We start from the raw sequence: 17690 nt of genomic DNA, 5'->3' as shown, positions 1-17690 counted from the left end.
AATCTCTCTCTCAACTAAGGGGTCCTTGGCCTGAAAATGTTGAAGACCCCTGACTTAGGGAATGGAGAAACTCTGACCCAGAGTTCCAGGTACTTCTGAGCTCCCTTGGCGCACTGGCAGAGGCTCTGCCCACACAGACAGACCCAGCAGTCTTAAATTGAATCAGTCAGACAATAAGATTTTACTGTGGAAAATGGAGTTAGACAAAGCACAGTGTAGCGGTTTGCAGTCTTTTCATCACTCTATCAAGGCCTTTTATTATGGCCCGTGGTAATTGACAGACATACAAGCCTGACCTGAGCTTGAACCAAAACCCAAGAGAGCCTGACCACCCCTTCATTTGGGTCGGGATGCTGAAGTGGGCCAAGTGACCCAAGGATTGTGGTCAAGTGTACTGTAAGTTTCAACTGTACTTTTCAACTAAGATCTGTGTGTGTGTGTGTGTGTGTGTGTGTGTGTGTGTGTGTGTGTGTGTGTGTGTGTGTGTGTGTGTGTGTGCGTGTGCGTGTGCGTGTGCGCGTGCGTGCATGATTTCCAGAACACAACAGACTTCTCTCTCGTGAGGAGCGAGACCGGGGAAATTGTTACAGAGGATGGACGCAGCCGTTGTCCTTTCAACCCTGATTACAAGTCCACTGCCATTATGGCTGGTAGGTCAAAACACACCCTATAAGATGACAGGAATTTATAGACCTCTTTAGGGAGCTCCATGGAAATCTAGTAGTGTACTGTAAGTGGATACAGGAGATTGGCATTCATTCTGGATTCATGTTTTTCACTGGATACAAACAAACAGAGATACCGGTATACAACTTCTGGATCACATTAGCGTGCATGACGCAGAGGCCCATCCTGTGTTAGTAAACAGAGTATGATTAACCCTGGTTCTCCTGTGTTTGTTGCAGATGGGGAGCTTTATGCTGGTACGGTCAGTAACTTCCAAGGAAATGAACCCATCATTTACAAGAGCCTCGGTCAAGGAACGGCTCTAAAAACAGAAAACTCGTTGAACTGGCTACAAGGTAACGCTTCAAGGTCACATGGCTGCAATACAGTATGTGTATGTATTACAGAACTATACAGGCAGTGATGGTTTCTCCCAAATAAGCCGTAATTAAATGTCAATCAGCTGTAACTATGATGAAATGAATTGACGCTGCTGAAATAGCTCTCCCACACTGTAACAATTACAGTGTACAGTAGCCCTTCTACACAGTAATATACTCTGAGAGTTAAATGAACACTGACTATTTTTACTGTGCAGGGCTTGCCCTTGTGCTGCTGATAGCAGAATTCCTCCTGCTATTTGCCGGTTGCTTGGAGTATTTTGACGTCACAGGGAATAGGGACCTCTCTGGCCCCTGGGTATGAGCTGACAACTAAAACCATTATGTTTACTCTTTCAGACCCGGCCTTTGTGGGCTCTGCCTACATAGAGGAGAGCCTGCCCAAGGGCAACCCAGTGGGTGATGATGATAAGATTTACTTCTTCTTCAGCGAAGCCGGGAAGGAGTTTGATTTCTTTGACAACACCATCGTGTCACGCATTGCTCGCGTGTGCAAGGTGAGCAATGCCTCAGTGGATACCGTTCAGCCAAAGGGTAGACATGGGTTATGTTACTCCTCTTGAATAAGACATGGTAACAATTCTGCCCATAACCAGAGAAAGTGGTACATTTTTGTGTTTGGGCATCTGCTGTGTGTGTGTATACGCATGACGCGTCTGTGCGTGCGTGCGTGCGTGAGGGTGAATGGAGAAAAGACAGACAGAGAGGAGGATGTGTGCGTGTTTATATTCCCTCATAGCATGCGCTGCTGAACAGCTGTATGTGTTTTATTTAGGGTGGTGCAGCATGCAGTCTTTTTGGCCTGACGCAGGATCTCTCATTACAGAAAAACATTCCTCTCGCGTGTTTTCCTCTGCCTGCCCGAGTCCTCTCCACCAGATCCACTCCACCCTCTATTCTTATCATATTTCACCAAATATTAGCATTCAGACAGGATTCACCAACGGCTCAGGATGACTGCACCACCAGACCCTTTGCACATAAATGGATCACCACGACATTGTGTATATACAGTTATATTCAGTGCTTTAGATTTGACTCGCATGTCATTTTGACGCTTTCTTATATTATTGGCTGATGAGGGTTTGCTATGCAAAGATTGTAAATTATCATCAACATATCGTCGTTGTCGGGTGGAAACCTTGTATGTCCAAAACCGTTTGTCTTGTATTTATCATTTAAAAAATTAGTTAAACTAGTGAAAACAGCCGATCTACAAGCACACAACGCCTCGCACTTTTGTGCAACAGCCTTGTATGGTGAAGCAGGGCTTTACTTTGCGAAAACATTTACAAATTTGAAACTTGGAGATACGAGGTTTCTGTTGATTATCAGATTGTCACAGAATGTCACACGCGGTGACATTGCCTCATCTACCGCAGTCCAAGGAGAGTGACAAACACTCACTGACAGTTTAATGCACAACCCCCCTTTTTGCTTTGAATTTCTGAATCGTGTCTGCTGGCTACACAGGCTGCCTTGTAACATCAAAGACACCTTTCTTCATAGCTTTTTTTTCTTCTTCTATTTTTCATTTTACACTTTTGACAGATTCCACTGAGGAGCTGCAGATGTGAGGGTTATGAGAAGTTGTGCTACAGTATGACTCACTGGGCTTCGCAGCCAGAACATAACAAACATATTGGAAGCACCAGAGCCCTTCATCACTCTTAATTAGAACAATCAATTGAGCCAGGGGAAACACAGTTTTAGTAGCAAATGTACTAAAACAATTTCTGAATTCACTGAGGTCCCTTTAACAACTCAGACGATGAAAAGAGTGAACTTTTAGCCCTGCAATGTGATTTGAGCTTATAGATCTGCTGTTTTTGCTATTTTAGTTTTAGCTGGGTTGTCATTTACAGTGTCCGTCTATGGTCTGTTAGAACTGCGATTCCCAGAATTCAGTTCGAAACAAAACCACAGAAATACCTCTCCAAAATGGATGCGGCCAGGTCCTAGTGCTGAATAATTTTTTTGCAGTATGCTATAACGGTAAATGTAACTAGTAAGACACCTGAGGGTGGAATGCAACCTCAGGGTGACGACGGTCGCGCCAATTCTTGACTATCTGGCCAACCACAGCATTTCTCTGACGATTCTAGTTGTTATCATTCTGGGGGGAGTTTGTTCATGTTTTTGTGAGGGTATCAACCCTAGGAGACACGGGGAGAACATGCAAACTCCACACAGAAAGGCCCTATCGCCAACCCCACCTAGGGTGTGAGCGATAGGGCCTAAACATGGAGATGTGGAGAACACTATATATGGAGATAGTCCAGTCCATCATGTCATATGGGACTACCGTCATAGACAGTAGCCATTGTTAGGCCAGAGTCAATGGCTGTCTGTCTGACTGTCTGTACAGGAAGTGATGTCACATGACATACTTTGTATGCCCATATATGAGTCATTCTGTACCACATCTCCATGTTTAGGCCAAACAGGTTTGCTCCATTTCTCCATGTATAGGTCCAAATGACCAACGTCGAGCTTGACAAGGAGGATACCGCACATTGTACCTCATCCACCATTTCTTCTCTCTCCTTTTGGTATCTTTATCCTCCTCCTCCTTTTTTTCTTTTTTATTCTTCTCTTTTTTTCACAGCCGCCCCCATATTTACTTTAGAAAATATATATTAAATTCTAAGTTTCGAGTACCAGTTTGATACAAGAGCGAATAAGTGCTACACTTCTGGAATCCTGTGCGTCGACTTAAAGTCGGATCCAGGCCTAATAACTTTATCTAGCCGCCCCCGTTGCCACCTCCTTTTCTTTTCTGAGACACATTGTACCTCATCCACCCTTTCTTCTCTCTCCTTTTGGTATCTTTATCCTCCTCCTCCTTTTTTTGTCTTGTGTATCCTTCTCTTTTGGCTACTGTCTATGACGGTAGTCCCATATGACATGATGGACTGGACTATCTCCATATATAGTGTTATCCACATTTCGTGTAGCCGCCCCGTACAGGAAGTGATGTCACAACTCGCTGACATCACACTGACATCACAGGGGTACGGAAGGACACTCAAGCGACACGGTTCTTCAGAGTATATGCGACCTTCGGTCGCAAAAAATCCCGGTGCATGTGTGTTAGGCATACAAGTGTCAGGTGCAGACAGTTGTGACTAGAAATAGTGTTTAAAGAAGTCAAAACACACATTTGGTTGAATGGTTATTGTGAAAAATATACCAGTTATACAAGTTATCAAATATTTTAATTGAAAAGGTCACACAGTAGGAGTTTCTGAAGTTATTCACCTATAATGACTGATCTGTGACATCATTTGAAATGTCCAGTATTTTCCATATTGATCGCACGCACTCTCGCAAAGTGTTGATTTGACTCACTTTTTGTATGTACAAGCAGGCAGCCAGTGCCCACAGAATGTAGAGAAGTGGCTGGGCTGTCCCCAGGTGTGTTCCTCCTGACAGGTACCCTGCTGTGAGAAGCAGGCAGGACATCAGACATAAACCCCCAGGAAGATGGCGTAGCCCAAGCTGTCAATCACAGCCATAATTCACAGTCACAAGCATTCTCAGCATGTGTAGAATACATCTCTGGCTCTTTTCTATTTACACACTGCGGTACACTGATACATTTGATCTAAGGCAGTGATTCTCAACCTTTTTTCATTTCAAGGCTCCTCAGTTGGATATGCGTTATAGTCCACGGATACCCTTTGACACCTTTTTTTTTTAACCCCATATGGTTTAGCTGAGTCCCTCAGGGCTCTATACCAGTCTTTTATGTTATTGTGGGGAAAGCTTTCTCTGCAATCCGCTATTTTCAGTGATAAATTAGCTGTGTTTTTCATAATGTGACATTATGAAAAACGGTGAGTAAAAGAGGATAGAAATGGCAGCAGAGGTCAGATGGCGTCACTTAGTTGGAGTTATAAGAAACAGTGATATTTTTACACAAATCAATTATTATCTTCGGTTCAAGCCTATCTTTCTCCTTCCTAATCCAGCGTTCGACTCATGGTCTTTGCTGCAGCTCAGGTGTTCAGTCAGGTGTTTAGTACACAAGTTCCACTTCATTGAGGCTAGCTGTGGAATCATAAACAGTGTTTTGGGTCAAACAAACAAAGCATATAACGCTCCCATGGAACCTATGGTTCATGTTCCCAGAATTGAGCCCTTACTACCTGCTTCTTCATGGCTTTTTCAACAGCCTTTGGGCTGCTCAGTGGATACCCTCATGGGGTTAATGAGCAGGAGGAATTGGCCACAATTATTCCACAGTACGTTTATGTACTGCGTGGCACTAAATCGTAAAGTTCTGTTCGGGCAGAAGGAGCAGGGAATGTATGTTGCTCATTAACTGGCTCTCTTGCTACAGAAAGTAATGGTTCAGAAGCTCAGCATCAGTCACGTGTCATTTCCCTTTCCATCCTAGGCTGTCATTTCCTCTGATAAATGCAATACAAGAGGACACAATGATGCTACATGTTGTAGACTTTATTTTCTTTGTGTAGTCTTGCTCACTTTCTGTAGTCTTTCCCTTTGTTACGGCATGTTTTTAAAACCACTTATCGGTTGTTTAGTTCGCTTCAGATCTATGCTTGACAAACATTGGAGTAATTGCTGCCATGGACTGAGTGTAGACAGACGGTAGATACACAGTTGATCATCCTCCCTTCTAAACCAATGTCCTTTCATAAAGAAAACAGGCACTCATTTATGGCTGATAACATTTAGTGTCACCTAATGTAACCTTAAGGCCCATAATTCCCAGTGAAATATAACTTATGTTCATGTTTAGCATTCATGGCCCATATGCAATCGCTCTCTCATTGAGGCTCAATGATGTAGTGTTAGCCCCCATTCTTTTAAGGGTTTCTCATTGGAGGAGCTGCATGTGAGAGAGGCTGTGTCCCACAGACTAGTGGGCAAGGCTGGTGCCAAAAGCACCAGAGAGGTAGTGTCTGTGAAAAAGCATTGTCTAAAGAGCAGTGCCCTTTTCCCATTTTCTTTTAAAAGCATTTGCCCTTCCCAATGCCTGTAATGTTTTGTATACGAGCCAGGTTCCAACCGCGCATACTGTTTCCTTTACCTAGAAGTCTATTGCGTTAAGTGATATCTATGGCCACAGTCTGTTTTGCTTGGCATGGTTTTCCCTTTGGGGGCCTAATTTTTTCAATCTAGTCAATTCATACAGCTGTACGGTAGCAGGAAAGGTCGACCTAAAACAAAGTCGACCCAAACTCGTTTCCCAACGGGTTTGTGGCCTTAAGCTAGATGCAGAATAGACCAACATCAAATCTTTGCTTCTGGGGGTCCCTGGAACAAAATATTTTGCGATGGGGGTCCGTGGCCGAATACATATCATTCTGGGTGTCCTTGACATGAAAAAGTTTGAGAAACAATGATAGCAACGTAAGTTTTTTCAGGAAAACTGTTAGGATTTAGAAGACATTTTTATAATGTGCCTATCAGTGGTTAAGGACCCCAAAATGTGTTTTGGCCACAGACCCCCATCTCAAAATATTTTGTTCCACGGATGGACCCCTATCGCAAAATATTTTGTTCCAGGGACCCCCAGAAGCAAAGATTAGATTTCATTCTATTCTGCATCTAGCTTAAGGCCACAGACCTGTTGGGAAACGAGTTTGGGTCGACTTTATTTTAGGTCGACCTTTTCTGTATTCAGCTGTACTACTATACTGTACATTATGGCAATTTCAGTGCTGTCTTTGTTTGTTTATGGTCACAATGAAGGGTACTGATCATAGAAATGCCCTGCATATGCACATGTCCCATGCTGTATTTCTGCATAGAAATCTTTTATCTACAGAGATTTTGCAGTTCTCACCAGTCAGTGACAGTTCTGCTACAGACAGGTGTCAACCTTGTGTGCTTGCACCCTCTGCTGGTTAGATTGAGAGCAGCCGTTTTAAAGATAACTTTTATTTGTGTTGCAGGGTGACCAAGGAGGGGAAAGAGTCCTGCAAAAGAAATGGACCACGTTTCTTAAAGCCCAGCTGTTGTGCTCTCTGCCTGACGATGGCTTCCCCTTCAACATCATCCAGGACATGTTTGTCTTGACACCCAGCCCTGAAGACTGGAAGCACACTGTGTTCTACGGAGTATTCACATCTCAGTGGTGAGCTCTCTACACTTTAATCCATTTCACAGATGTGAAATGTAATGGTATTTAATAGGATTGTATTCACGTGGTAAAAAGAAAATAGCTCCTCACCTGCGGTAGCCTATATCAGGGTTATAAAATGTTTCTCAAACAAAGATGAATGGGTCACTCTACAATAGGACCTAAGTCACAACATACCAAGCAGAATAAAACGGGAATGTGTACAGTAAGAGATAATGCATTGGTGCTCCGATATCCTGCTATCAGAACTTAGTATTTTCCATGGCCGTTGTATGCAGAGCCAATGCTAAGACGACGCTTTATGTCTTCAAAGGTATAAAGGGGCGTCAGGTAGCTCTGCAGTTTGCTCCTTCACCATGGACCAAGTGGAGAAGGCTTTCGACGGCCGTTACCGGGAAGTGAACCGGGAGACCCAGCAGTGGTACACCTACAACCACCCTGTCCCTGAGCCTCGGCCTGGAGCGGTGAGTTATTCTAATGCCGCCCTCTGCTGGGCAAAATGAGAATAATTTAGAGACTGCCATGTGTGGAGCAAGATTGTGTTTCCGCCTGCTCATCATCAGCCACGTCCTCGATCTTTGCTGAGGATCAGCTCTCGAGCAGCTATCTGTCTAGCCGGCCCCCCTTCCCGTAAGACTCTGATTCTTATCAGAGTGTCGCTGCTTTCATTTCCTGGCAGGTTTATCACAGGCCAATCAATTGAAATCCTACAAACATATAACCCATTGATGAGACAGCGGAGATGGGCAGGAGGTTGTTGCTACTGTTGCCATTGGTATTGTTATCCAGTTGGTGAGAATGAATGTGTGAGAATAAAGGGTTTGTTGCCTCCGCAGTGCATCACTAATGCTGCCAGGGAGCAGAACATCCCATCCTCGCTTCACATGCCTGACAAGGTGCTGAACTTCGTCAAAGACCATTTCCTGATGGACAGCGTGATACGCAGTCAGCCTCTCCTGCTGAAGCGCAATGTGCGCTACACGCAGATTGCTGTCCACCGCGTCCAGGCCATACACAAAGCCTACAACGTGATCTTCATTGGCACAGGTAGGGAACTTAAAATCCATTTAGGCCTGAACGCAAATCTGTGTAATTTTAGATTTGAACCATTATTTTATGCTTTAACTATTAAAAAATAGCAGATATACAAGCTCACAGCACGGCACTCTATATCTGCTATTTTTGAAAAATCGTGAACATTTGTGCAAGACTTTGAATATTTTTGACACGATTCTATGAATGTCTTCTAAATCCTTCTTCTAAATCAGTGGTTCTCAAACATTTTCATGTCAAGGACCCCCAGAATTACATTTATTTGGCCGTGGACCCCCATCTCAAGATATGTTGTTCCAGGGATCCCCCAGAAGCAAATATTTGTGTTACAAATGTTCGCTTTTAAAAAGATATATTCAAAAACCACGATGTTTCAAAATTAGCAGATCTACAAGCTCGCAGCGTGGCACTCGGTACCGCGCTGTGAGCTTGTATATCTGCTATTTTTCAATAGTTAAAGCATTAAATAATTCTAGGCCTAAATATAGCACCCTCCTGGCCAATTCATCACCATCCCTGGCTGTGATCACATGTTATATGTCTTTGCAGCTCTCAACTCTTTACAAAACATATCTCACCTTTTGCAGATGATGGGAAGATTCATAAAGCAATCAACGTGAAGAACAAAATGCACATAATCGAGGAGATGGTGCTCTTCCCTGATTCCCAGCCGGTGCAACACATTGAGCTGGACTCTGAGAAGGTATGTTGCTCTGATGATTTTCCGGAAGTGTTCTCATAGTGGAAAGTAATAGAAAGCCCACTAAATGCCTTTATTGGCTCATGGGATTCCATGAGCCATGAAGAGCAGCCGCCTAAAGGCGGCTCTCACGTTCATGGAGATAATTACATGCAACGTTCTCTCTGGGGAGCAACAAACAGATGGGCTTTAAACAGCATGTGACACTTTATGAACGCTGCCCTCTCTAAACTCTGCCCTGTTATGCAGTTCTCCCCTCCTTAGCTTAGTGGGCATAATAGGGCATTAACGACTTGTGATTTTTGCAAGTCGACTCGACTCAGTAAAGTTGAGTTGAAGTCGACTTTATCGTTTGATGACGTCATCTATTTTGGGGGGTCCCCAGATGATTAACTTAATGTGAAACATTGTTTTTTTCACTCAACTGTAAACAAACCAACATAAAGTTTAAGTGTATTAGGGTATCTTCACATTTCTAAAGTGCCAATTTAAGACTTTTCAATACCTCTAAAATGACAAATTAAACATTGTCCAAATTGTCAAATATATAGAAGCAGAAGTTGTGAAAATAGCCGATCTACATGCTCACAACGCCTCGCATCGCAAGGTGTTGTGAGCATGTAGATCTGCTATTTTCACAATAGAACGTTTTTTTAGTTTTATTTTTTTCAATTTCGACTTTTGACTTTCTCTGGTGGGAGTCGACTTGTGTAATGAAGTCGACTGAGTCGACTTGTCGACTTTTTCGTTAATGCCCTGGCCTAGTGCATAAGACATGAAACCAATAGAATTGTATCGAGGAAAAAGTCAAGTGTAACGTATTGAGATCGAGGCCAGTTCTGGACGTGATGGGATGAAAATAGTAACCCCAATGACTGTATCTGGGACACCTTTCCTTCCCTTCCCTCCTCCCCTGGTCCTCCGTCCTCCACAGGGCCAGCTTTACGTCTCCACTTTCTCTGGACTGGTGGAGGTCCCAGTGGCCAACTGCACAAACTATCAGAGCTGTGGGGAGTGTGTGCTATCCAGGGACCCGTACTGTGCCTGGACCGGGAGGCAATGTATGGATGTCAGACAGGCTCCACCAGGCAGGTGTGTACATCCTCTCCACTGCACTTTACACACAGGACATTCTACAGTACAGTACGACCGAACAGATATGGTCTTAAAGCAGCCATTCTCAAACATGTTCATGTTAAGGACCCACAAATTGGTATGTGTTTGGCTACAGAGCCCCAAATAAGATAAGTTATTTCACAATCGTTCATGGTTTAATAATAATAAATATAATAGCAGATCTACAGACCCACAATGTGTCATTGATTGCAGCTATTTTTGATGAGTCAAATAGTCAGTTAAACTGTTCCCCACTTTGAGAACTCTGGAAAGTTCATCGTTCTAATACAGTGGTTCTCAACCTGTGGGTCGGGACCCCCAGAGGGGTCCCCAGATGTTTAGCTAAATGTTGTATACATATTGTTTTCTCACTCACAACAGTAAACAGACCAACATACAGTATAAGTGTATAGATGGTATCTGCAGATTCTGCACATTTCTAAAGTGACTTTAAAGACCTTTTTAGTACCTCAGGTCAAATATTGGTCAAATTGTCAAATATTAGAGGCAGACATTGTGAAAACAGCAGATCTACATGCTCACAACGCCTCGCGAGGGGTTGTGAGCATGTACTCCATGTAGATCTGCTATTTTCACAATGGAATAGATCGAGTCAAACTAAATGTAATGCCAACTTCCAAGTGCTTGTGCAGGGTGCCAGTTCAAATATGGATATTTTGGGGGTGGCCTGAAAAGGTTGAGAAGCACTGTTCTAATAAAATGTCTGCATTTTCAGTCACTGGCAGCAGGATGTTGACGATGCGGACACATCAGCTATTTGCAACAAGACAGTGCCCAGCCCACGGCTTGCTAAACCCCCACCTACAAGTAAGTACAAAAATACTTTTTTGCTCTCTACCAGATTCTTCCTATGTGCTGCATTTGAATTTACCTTATGATTACATTATTTATTTTACGTGTTGTCACATAAAGTTTGTTTGCCTTGTGCTGTTCTTTCAGGAATGTCTTCATGTCAGGTGATCATTATACCCGCCAACACGTTCAAAGTGTTGCCGTGCAAGCTGCGCTCCAACTTGGCTGAGCGGAGGTGGGAGTACAGCGAGACTGCGGGCCACTTCCACTACCCCAGCCCTGAGGGGGGCCTGGTTGTCGTGGCTCAGGCCGACAGGCAGGACACGTACGAGTGCTGGTCAGTGGAGGAGGGCTTCAGACAGCTGTTGGCCAACTACTGCGTGAGGGGCGAGGCCAAACAGGAGAGCACCACCCTGACGGGTCGATCGCGCACACCACACGTCCCGCAGGAGGAACCCATTTTGCCGGGGGAGGCGCGCTCGCCGCAGATCAACACCAAGACCTACTGGAACGAGCTCATCGTGGTGTGTGCCCTCCTCGCGTTCTCCCTGGTCGTTTTCTCCTTGTTTGTGGTCTACCGAAACCGGGACCGCATGAAGTCCATGCTCAAGGAGGGGGAGTGTCCAAACATACAGCAGAAGAAGCCCAGGATACCAGGGAAGCCTGCAGAGAACCTTCCACTCAACGGCAACGCAGTGCCAGTATCTGTCCCTGATCATAAGGGCTACCAGGCACTTAATGACAACTATATCTGCAGCACGCCTCCACATGAGTGCTCCTCACCAGAAAACAGCAAGAGTTTTTCAGAGTCAGAGAAAAGGCCTCTGAACTTGAAAGAGAGCCATGTAGAGATCTCTCCTACATGCCCGCGGCCCCGGGTTAGACTGGGCTCAGAGATTAAAGACTCCATTGTGTGAGGACAGCTTTTGATAAACTGTGAACTGTAAAATGTAAACTGAATTGAAAAGAGTGCACTTGCTGAAAAGAAAAAAAGAAAAACTTAAAACGAGGGAATACTGAAAGGCGTCGGACTCTCCACGGAGTGACATTTCATTACACAGATTTTGCACTTTGTCTCTTTTTGTTCCTGACGCTGTGGTCCGTGTACATTTCCTGCATTCTTTTTGATGCTCCCCCTCTTTCTCCAGTGCACTTGAAGCACAACTAAAAAAAGAACAGTTCCAGTTTGCCTTCAGATGTTTTTTGGATGCATTTGTATTGTACTCACGGAGGGAATGTAACATACATACGTGGAAGTGATGAAGCTCTATTGGCCCACCATGACTCAGTGATACAAGTTCACAGCGTTACCACTCAGTCCGTCCAAATGATCTACAGGTAACGTGTTAAAGAATCTTTGTTTCCACTGAGTTCAGACCTACTGTTTGTTTGTTTTTCCCCCCATGTGCATCATCTTATAAGAGCGTGTCTTTCACCAAGCCTATGCACAGTGTGCTGTACTGTAGGTAGGCAAACATTCGCACACACACAAAGTTACTATATTGGCAGGTAAAAGAAAAACATATTTTTATAAACCACTGTGTGTGCATCGATTCTAGTTTACCCAATGCTTAGACTTGAATTCATCATGGTGTTCAAATACAAGGTCAGAAAGAAACGGGGACCACTGACTAGGATTACTTTAGTTTTTTTTTGCTCGACTAGACTCCATCACTCCAATCAAAAGAAAAAGAAATGTGTGCCCACATGTATTTTCTGAGTATATCGCCACTTTCGGGCAGAAACCTTTTATGACCGTTACATTTCAGGAAATATAAGAAAGAACCTGTGTTCCAATGCTATTGTTACTTTGCATTGGTTAAATATTTATAAAACGCACCGACAGTCTAATGTCTAGTTTCGCTACTTTTGCGTGATACTGTCATATGATGAAGTATATACTGTATGTGATAAAAGCATGAATTTATGGAAAAACATAAAAAGTTGAAACATGGAGATACAAGGTTTCTGCCCGACTGCGGTGATATCCCATAACGAGTAGACGTGTTTAGCGTTGAATCAATATTCGACAGGGCTTGAGTTCACCATGTGATGAATGGACCCCCCCCCATTCCAGGTATTATTACTATGCTGTTCCTCATGAAACAGGCAGACTATGCAAAGCAAATAATGTGAAGTGAGGCGAACAACTCTCACCTTGAGAGACTGTGTGAAGCACAAAGGTGTCAGCGCTGTTCATTACTGAGGACCAGAGGCATTACACACACATGCACGCTCGCACATACACACACACACACGCACACATGCATACACAAACACACACACACGCACACATAGGGCTGTCACAATTATTACATAATCGTCTAATCGCAATTATTTGAGGTAATCGCGATTATTTTGCATAATCGTCATAATCGTTTCCATGTTGAGAAATGTTAATATAGTTTCAAACACTTTTAAAAAGTAGTGGAAATAGCAGATCTACAAGCTCACAACGCGTCGCGCTGCGACACGTTGTGAGCTTGTAGATCGGCTATTTCCACTATCAATGTTATTTTTCAAGTATAAATTAGTAAAATATGCCTGTCATTTCTCTGTATATTTAGGTTATGTGTCATATCTACCATGTGCAACTTCAAAGCCTACAAGCCAAACAGAAATGTAATTGTCAACGACAAAAACACAATTAAATCGTTAATCGCAATTATTTGAGCGACAATTAATCGTCATGTAAAATGTCATATCGTGACAGCCCTACGCACACATGCATACACATACACATACACGCACACAAACACAGACACACACGCACACACGCACGCATAAGTATGCAAGTGATTTTAGCCATTCTTGTATTATCAGGCAAAGAAAAATAATGGACATTCTGAAAGCCTGACATCCAAAATCAAATGATTAAAGATGAGGGTCCAGGACCAGGCACAAACCTTTTACGGGCAGAGAACCATGAATCAAGGCTGAATATATTTTCAAAGTACCGTAGTTTGCTCACAAATGTAATCTTGGATATATGAGAGCCAGAATGGTACTTAGCAGACTGATTATGTCACAATACAGAGTACAGACCACTAATATCTAAGGTGTTCATTTATCTCACTACATTCATGTTGGATTCATTTTTCTAGACTTACATGTTCATTATACAATACCGGTATGAACTGTTTTGAATATCTGTAAACAGAGGTATCTGGTTTCAATGACACCTGACAGCAGAATAAAATCCGGAGTGTCTTAAAATGTAAAAATGGAACCTTATGGGAGTGTGCAACCTGGATTTTAATAACTGGGCCTAGATCATAATTGACCAGAGTTAATGAATGAATGAATGCATTTTTTTAAGAACCAAAAATAGATTCCTTTATCAAATGGATTGAATCTCAAAAATGGACCTTTATGGGAGCGTGCAACCTGGATTTTAATAACTGGGCCTAGATCATAATTGACCAGAGTTAATGAATGAATGCATGCATTTAAGAACCAAAAATAGATTCCTTGATCAAATGGTTTGAATGTCAACCACTCTCTCATTCTGACATTCTAAATTGGCATAATATATGCTTTCTGATTCTGATTAGAATCTGTCTACTATCCATCGATACAATTTAAGACAATGAATTTCATCACACAGTCCAACATGTGCTAGCCAATTCAACAATATATTGCAGTAGGCTACATAGCATTTCAAAGCATTTTTCAACTAAATGCAATTATACTAAAGTCTCATTTCAGCTTTGTTAAACATTGTTAGCAAAAAACAAAATTGAAGAAGAAAAATCTAATTAAATAAACAAACAAACATGCATAAAGACATATTGTTATAGAGTCAGAATGCATTTGTTTTGCACATGGAATTGGGAAGCCTTAGTTCTGAGCAGGTTCTGTATTTGGTGACACGCCTGCAGTTTGGGAAAATTCACAATGCCTTTAAGCAAGCATAATGGTCAAGAGATCTTGGAATACTAATGTTTGTTACAAGTAACATATAATAACCAGGTGGTAGCACAGTAGAATTGCATACTCTGACACAATTGACCATAATTGCAAAACAGCAGTGGGCCAGTTTTGTCAGTAATGTATGCGTTGAAAAAGTTATTTTTGTGGCTTCAACTTTAGTCAGGGTTAATGTTTATTCTTTACGGTATAGCACACAAGTATAACCACTGGCTGTATTTTTAAAAGCACAGTACTGAGGTACAGTTCCTGTAAATGGCAATACATACTGGCTCTGTAGAGATATCAAAGACTGGACTGCTGTACTCTTGTCATACATGGAAGGGGCTTAGGCAGTGTTTGATTTGCAAAAAAAGGGGCGGGGGGCGCATCTTCTTAAGCACTTAAACCCTATATACTTATTTGTACGACAAATAGCAAAAATAGCCAATCTACGGTATAAGCTCACAGCCTGTTGCAGCGCAACACATTGTGAGCTTATAGATGTGCTATTGTAGCTATTTTTGGAAGATTTTTTTTAATCGTTTATTGACAGATTCTGACAAATGTGCCCAAAATAGGGATGCCAGGGTTAATGTGGTCAACATACATTTTGAATTAAATTGTTAAATTCTGATAGACAGTCAAAATCAAATCAAAATGAAGGACCAGAGGGGCAATATCAAAAAGCAGAACCATGGACCCCCCCCCTTCCAGAAAATCAAACCCTGGGCTGCAGTGTTTTATGAACAAAATAGACACACACCGTACTTTTTTTGTTTTTGTTTTTTAAAGACTGTTAATAAAAAAATAAAGGGCAGCTTTTAGTGATATGGTTGTTGGAACAATGATACATTTGCCAAGTGCAAACAAAATAAAGATGGTAGTGATTTAGTACAAAATATTTGATCGCAAGTCTGAACAAGTTTATGTTTCATGAAATGCATAAATGGTCCGAAATGCCAATTATTGCTGAGTTGCAGTGTCATCTGTTAAAACCACTACGGTCAAGCCTGCTATCTTTGACACTGCAAGTTGCTCAGACTCTTGTCAACATGTATTGTAAGTAAGACAGTTTTTATGTAAAGTTGTTTTTGTAAATTGAGCTGCCAATGTAAAAAAAAGAAAAAGATTGTGAATTGTATTTTTTGTATCATACATCACTACTGTTTTGTTTTTCTTTTATATTGTATTGTATATAAAAGCACTTTATTTTAATTTTTCAAATAAAGATCCAACGGATACATTTTTATTTGGATGGTTCATGATTATTTGGTGAAATTTTGCCAACGATCCCCACTGAACATAATGTGGCATGATGGCATCCTCTGATAGCCATGCTAAAAACAAGGTCTTGGGGGATGATCCGTGTTTCTTATGATCTGCACATTCAAATGTAAAAATCTGCACATTGAATAGTTAACACTATAGGATAGCAACAATTGTATTGCAGACAACATGACAGAGTTTAGGATTCGGTTCTTTCCTGGCTAAAATCTCATTTAAAGAACATTAGAAATAAAATGGACAAGTTATAAATATTAAAGCACCACCATAGCAATAGTTCAGTTCTCAATAGATCATTGAAATCTAAGTACTAGCCTATTAAAATCTCACATATGGGTGGAGTTGTTATTGGTAAGCAGTTCAAGGTTGTCATGAAGCTCACACACCTTAAAGGTAAATATTCTGTAACAGAGCACTTTATGATTTACATCTATGAAAAAATGTATTGACCAAGTGCATTACAACATGAGGGTAGGCATATAGGCTATAACAACTCTAAAGGACAGGACATATAGGCTAAATAATCAACCTAAAATGGAAGATAGATAGGTATCACAGAAATGACAATAATGACTGTATAAGCTATAATAAGTAGAGTTAATTAGTCAGATGGTAGGCCTACACCTACACGGCTACACTAAACGCCCTCGGTAAACTGCGACCAAGTCAGCCAAGAAATCATGGTCAAGCCAGATTGTATTTAGTTGCGCGTCTATTGGTGTAATCACGGCATGGTATACAACAGAGTTGAAATGCAATTTCTAATAGCCCATATAGTAAGGGAAAGTTAGCCTATTGCTAGACCAATCTAGGAACTAAATCTAAATCACTAGCTTTCTTCACAAATGTATATAAAGGTGTCTACTATCACCTCTGAACTTTGTCAAACCCAACTCCCTTGACAAACTTTGTGGGAGCCAATCAAAGTTGGGGGTGTTGGGATACCCAGGGCCTTGGATTAAAGGGGAAAAAGATTAAAAATGGCCAATATGAACATATGAGGTGTGTAATTAGGGTATTGGGCTGCTGAATCCATTCCAACCATTAGTTATCAGTAAAAATGACTCCTTGGCCAAAAAAAGGCCTAATTGGCAAAAGGCTTAGCCAATCATGTCATTCGAGTTCACCTGTGTCCTGTTAGTGGCTTGTTTTAAACCCGGTTTGTTGTCAGATTGTATCATGTTATCCTGTCTGTGTGTCATGATGTGCGCTTACCCACCTGATTTTGAATAGTTTTCATGAATTCAAACCCTACTGGCCTACTCCAACCTTTTTTTTATTGCCAATATGTCTCATGGACATACAAAAGTAGGTGTGGCCTATTTTATGGCCAAGGAGTCATTTTAACTGAAAACTAATGTTTGGAATGGATTCAGCGGCCCAAAAATACCCAAATTACGCACCTCATATGTTCATATTGGCCATTTTTTATTTTCCCCCTTTAATCCCAGGCCCTCTGGATACCCAATAACTTGGCTCCCACAAAGTAGGCCTATGTCAAGGGAGTTGGGTTTGACAAAGTTCAGAGGTGATAGTAGACACCTTTGAACACATTTGTGAAGAAAGCTAGTGATTTCCCAGATTGGTCTAGCAATAGGCTAACTTTCCCCTTACTAATATATCTAACACG

The 17690-nt window shown here is 41.9% G+C and overlaps 1 protein-coding gene across 2 annotated transcripts in view; it reads left to right on the top strand.

Moving 5' to 3' along the window:
• sema4ba (sema domain, immunoglobulin domain (Ig), transmembrane domain (TM) and short cytoplasmic domain, (semaphorin) 4Ba) overlaps positions 1–13305 on the top strand; it is a 55505-nt gene extending 42200 nt beyond the window's left edge. For both annotated transcript variants that reach the window (XM_080737668.1, XM_080737669.1), the window contains exons 6-15: positions 539–650; positions 906–1022; positions 1407–1564; positions 6995–7176; positions 7496–7646; positions 8019–8229; positions 8823–8938; positions 9870–10027; positions 10788–10879; positions 11012–13305. In XM_080737668.1, the coding sequence (XP_080593794.1) occupies positions 539–650; positions 906–1022; positions 1407–1564; positions 6995–7176; positions 7496–7646; positions 8019–8229; positions 8823–8938; positions 9870–10027; positions 10788–10879; positions 11012–11781 (2067 nt within the window). In that variant the 3' untranslated portion in view covers positions 11782–13305. The remainder of the gene's footprint in view (positions 1–538; positions 651–905; positions 1023–1406; positions 1565–6994; positions 7177–7495; positions 7647–8018; positions 8230–8822; positions 8939–9869; positions 10028–10787; positions 10880–11011) is intronic.
• The last annotated feature ends 4385 nt before the right edge of the window (positions 13306–17690 follow it).

The sequence above is a fragment of the Nannobrachium achirus genome (assembly GCF_963921795.1).
Source record: "Nannobrachium achirus genome assembly, chromosome: 11".
In the NCBI taxonomy this organism is placed as follows: domain Eukaryota; kingdom Metazoa; phylum Chordata; class Actinopteri; order Myctophiformes; family Myctophidae; genus Nannobrachium; species Nannobrachium achirus.
This window is presented reverse-complemented; position numbering and strand designations above follow the sequence as displayed.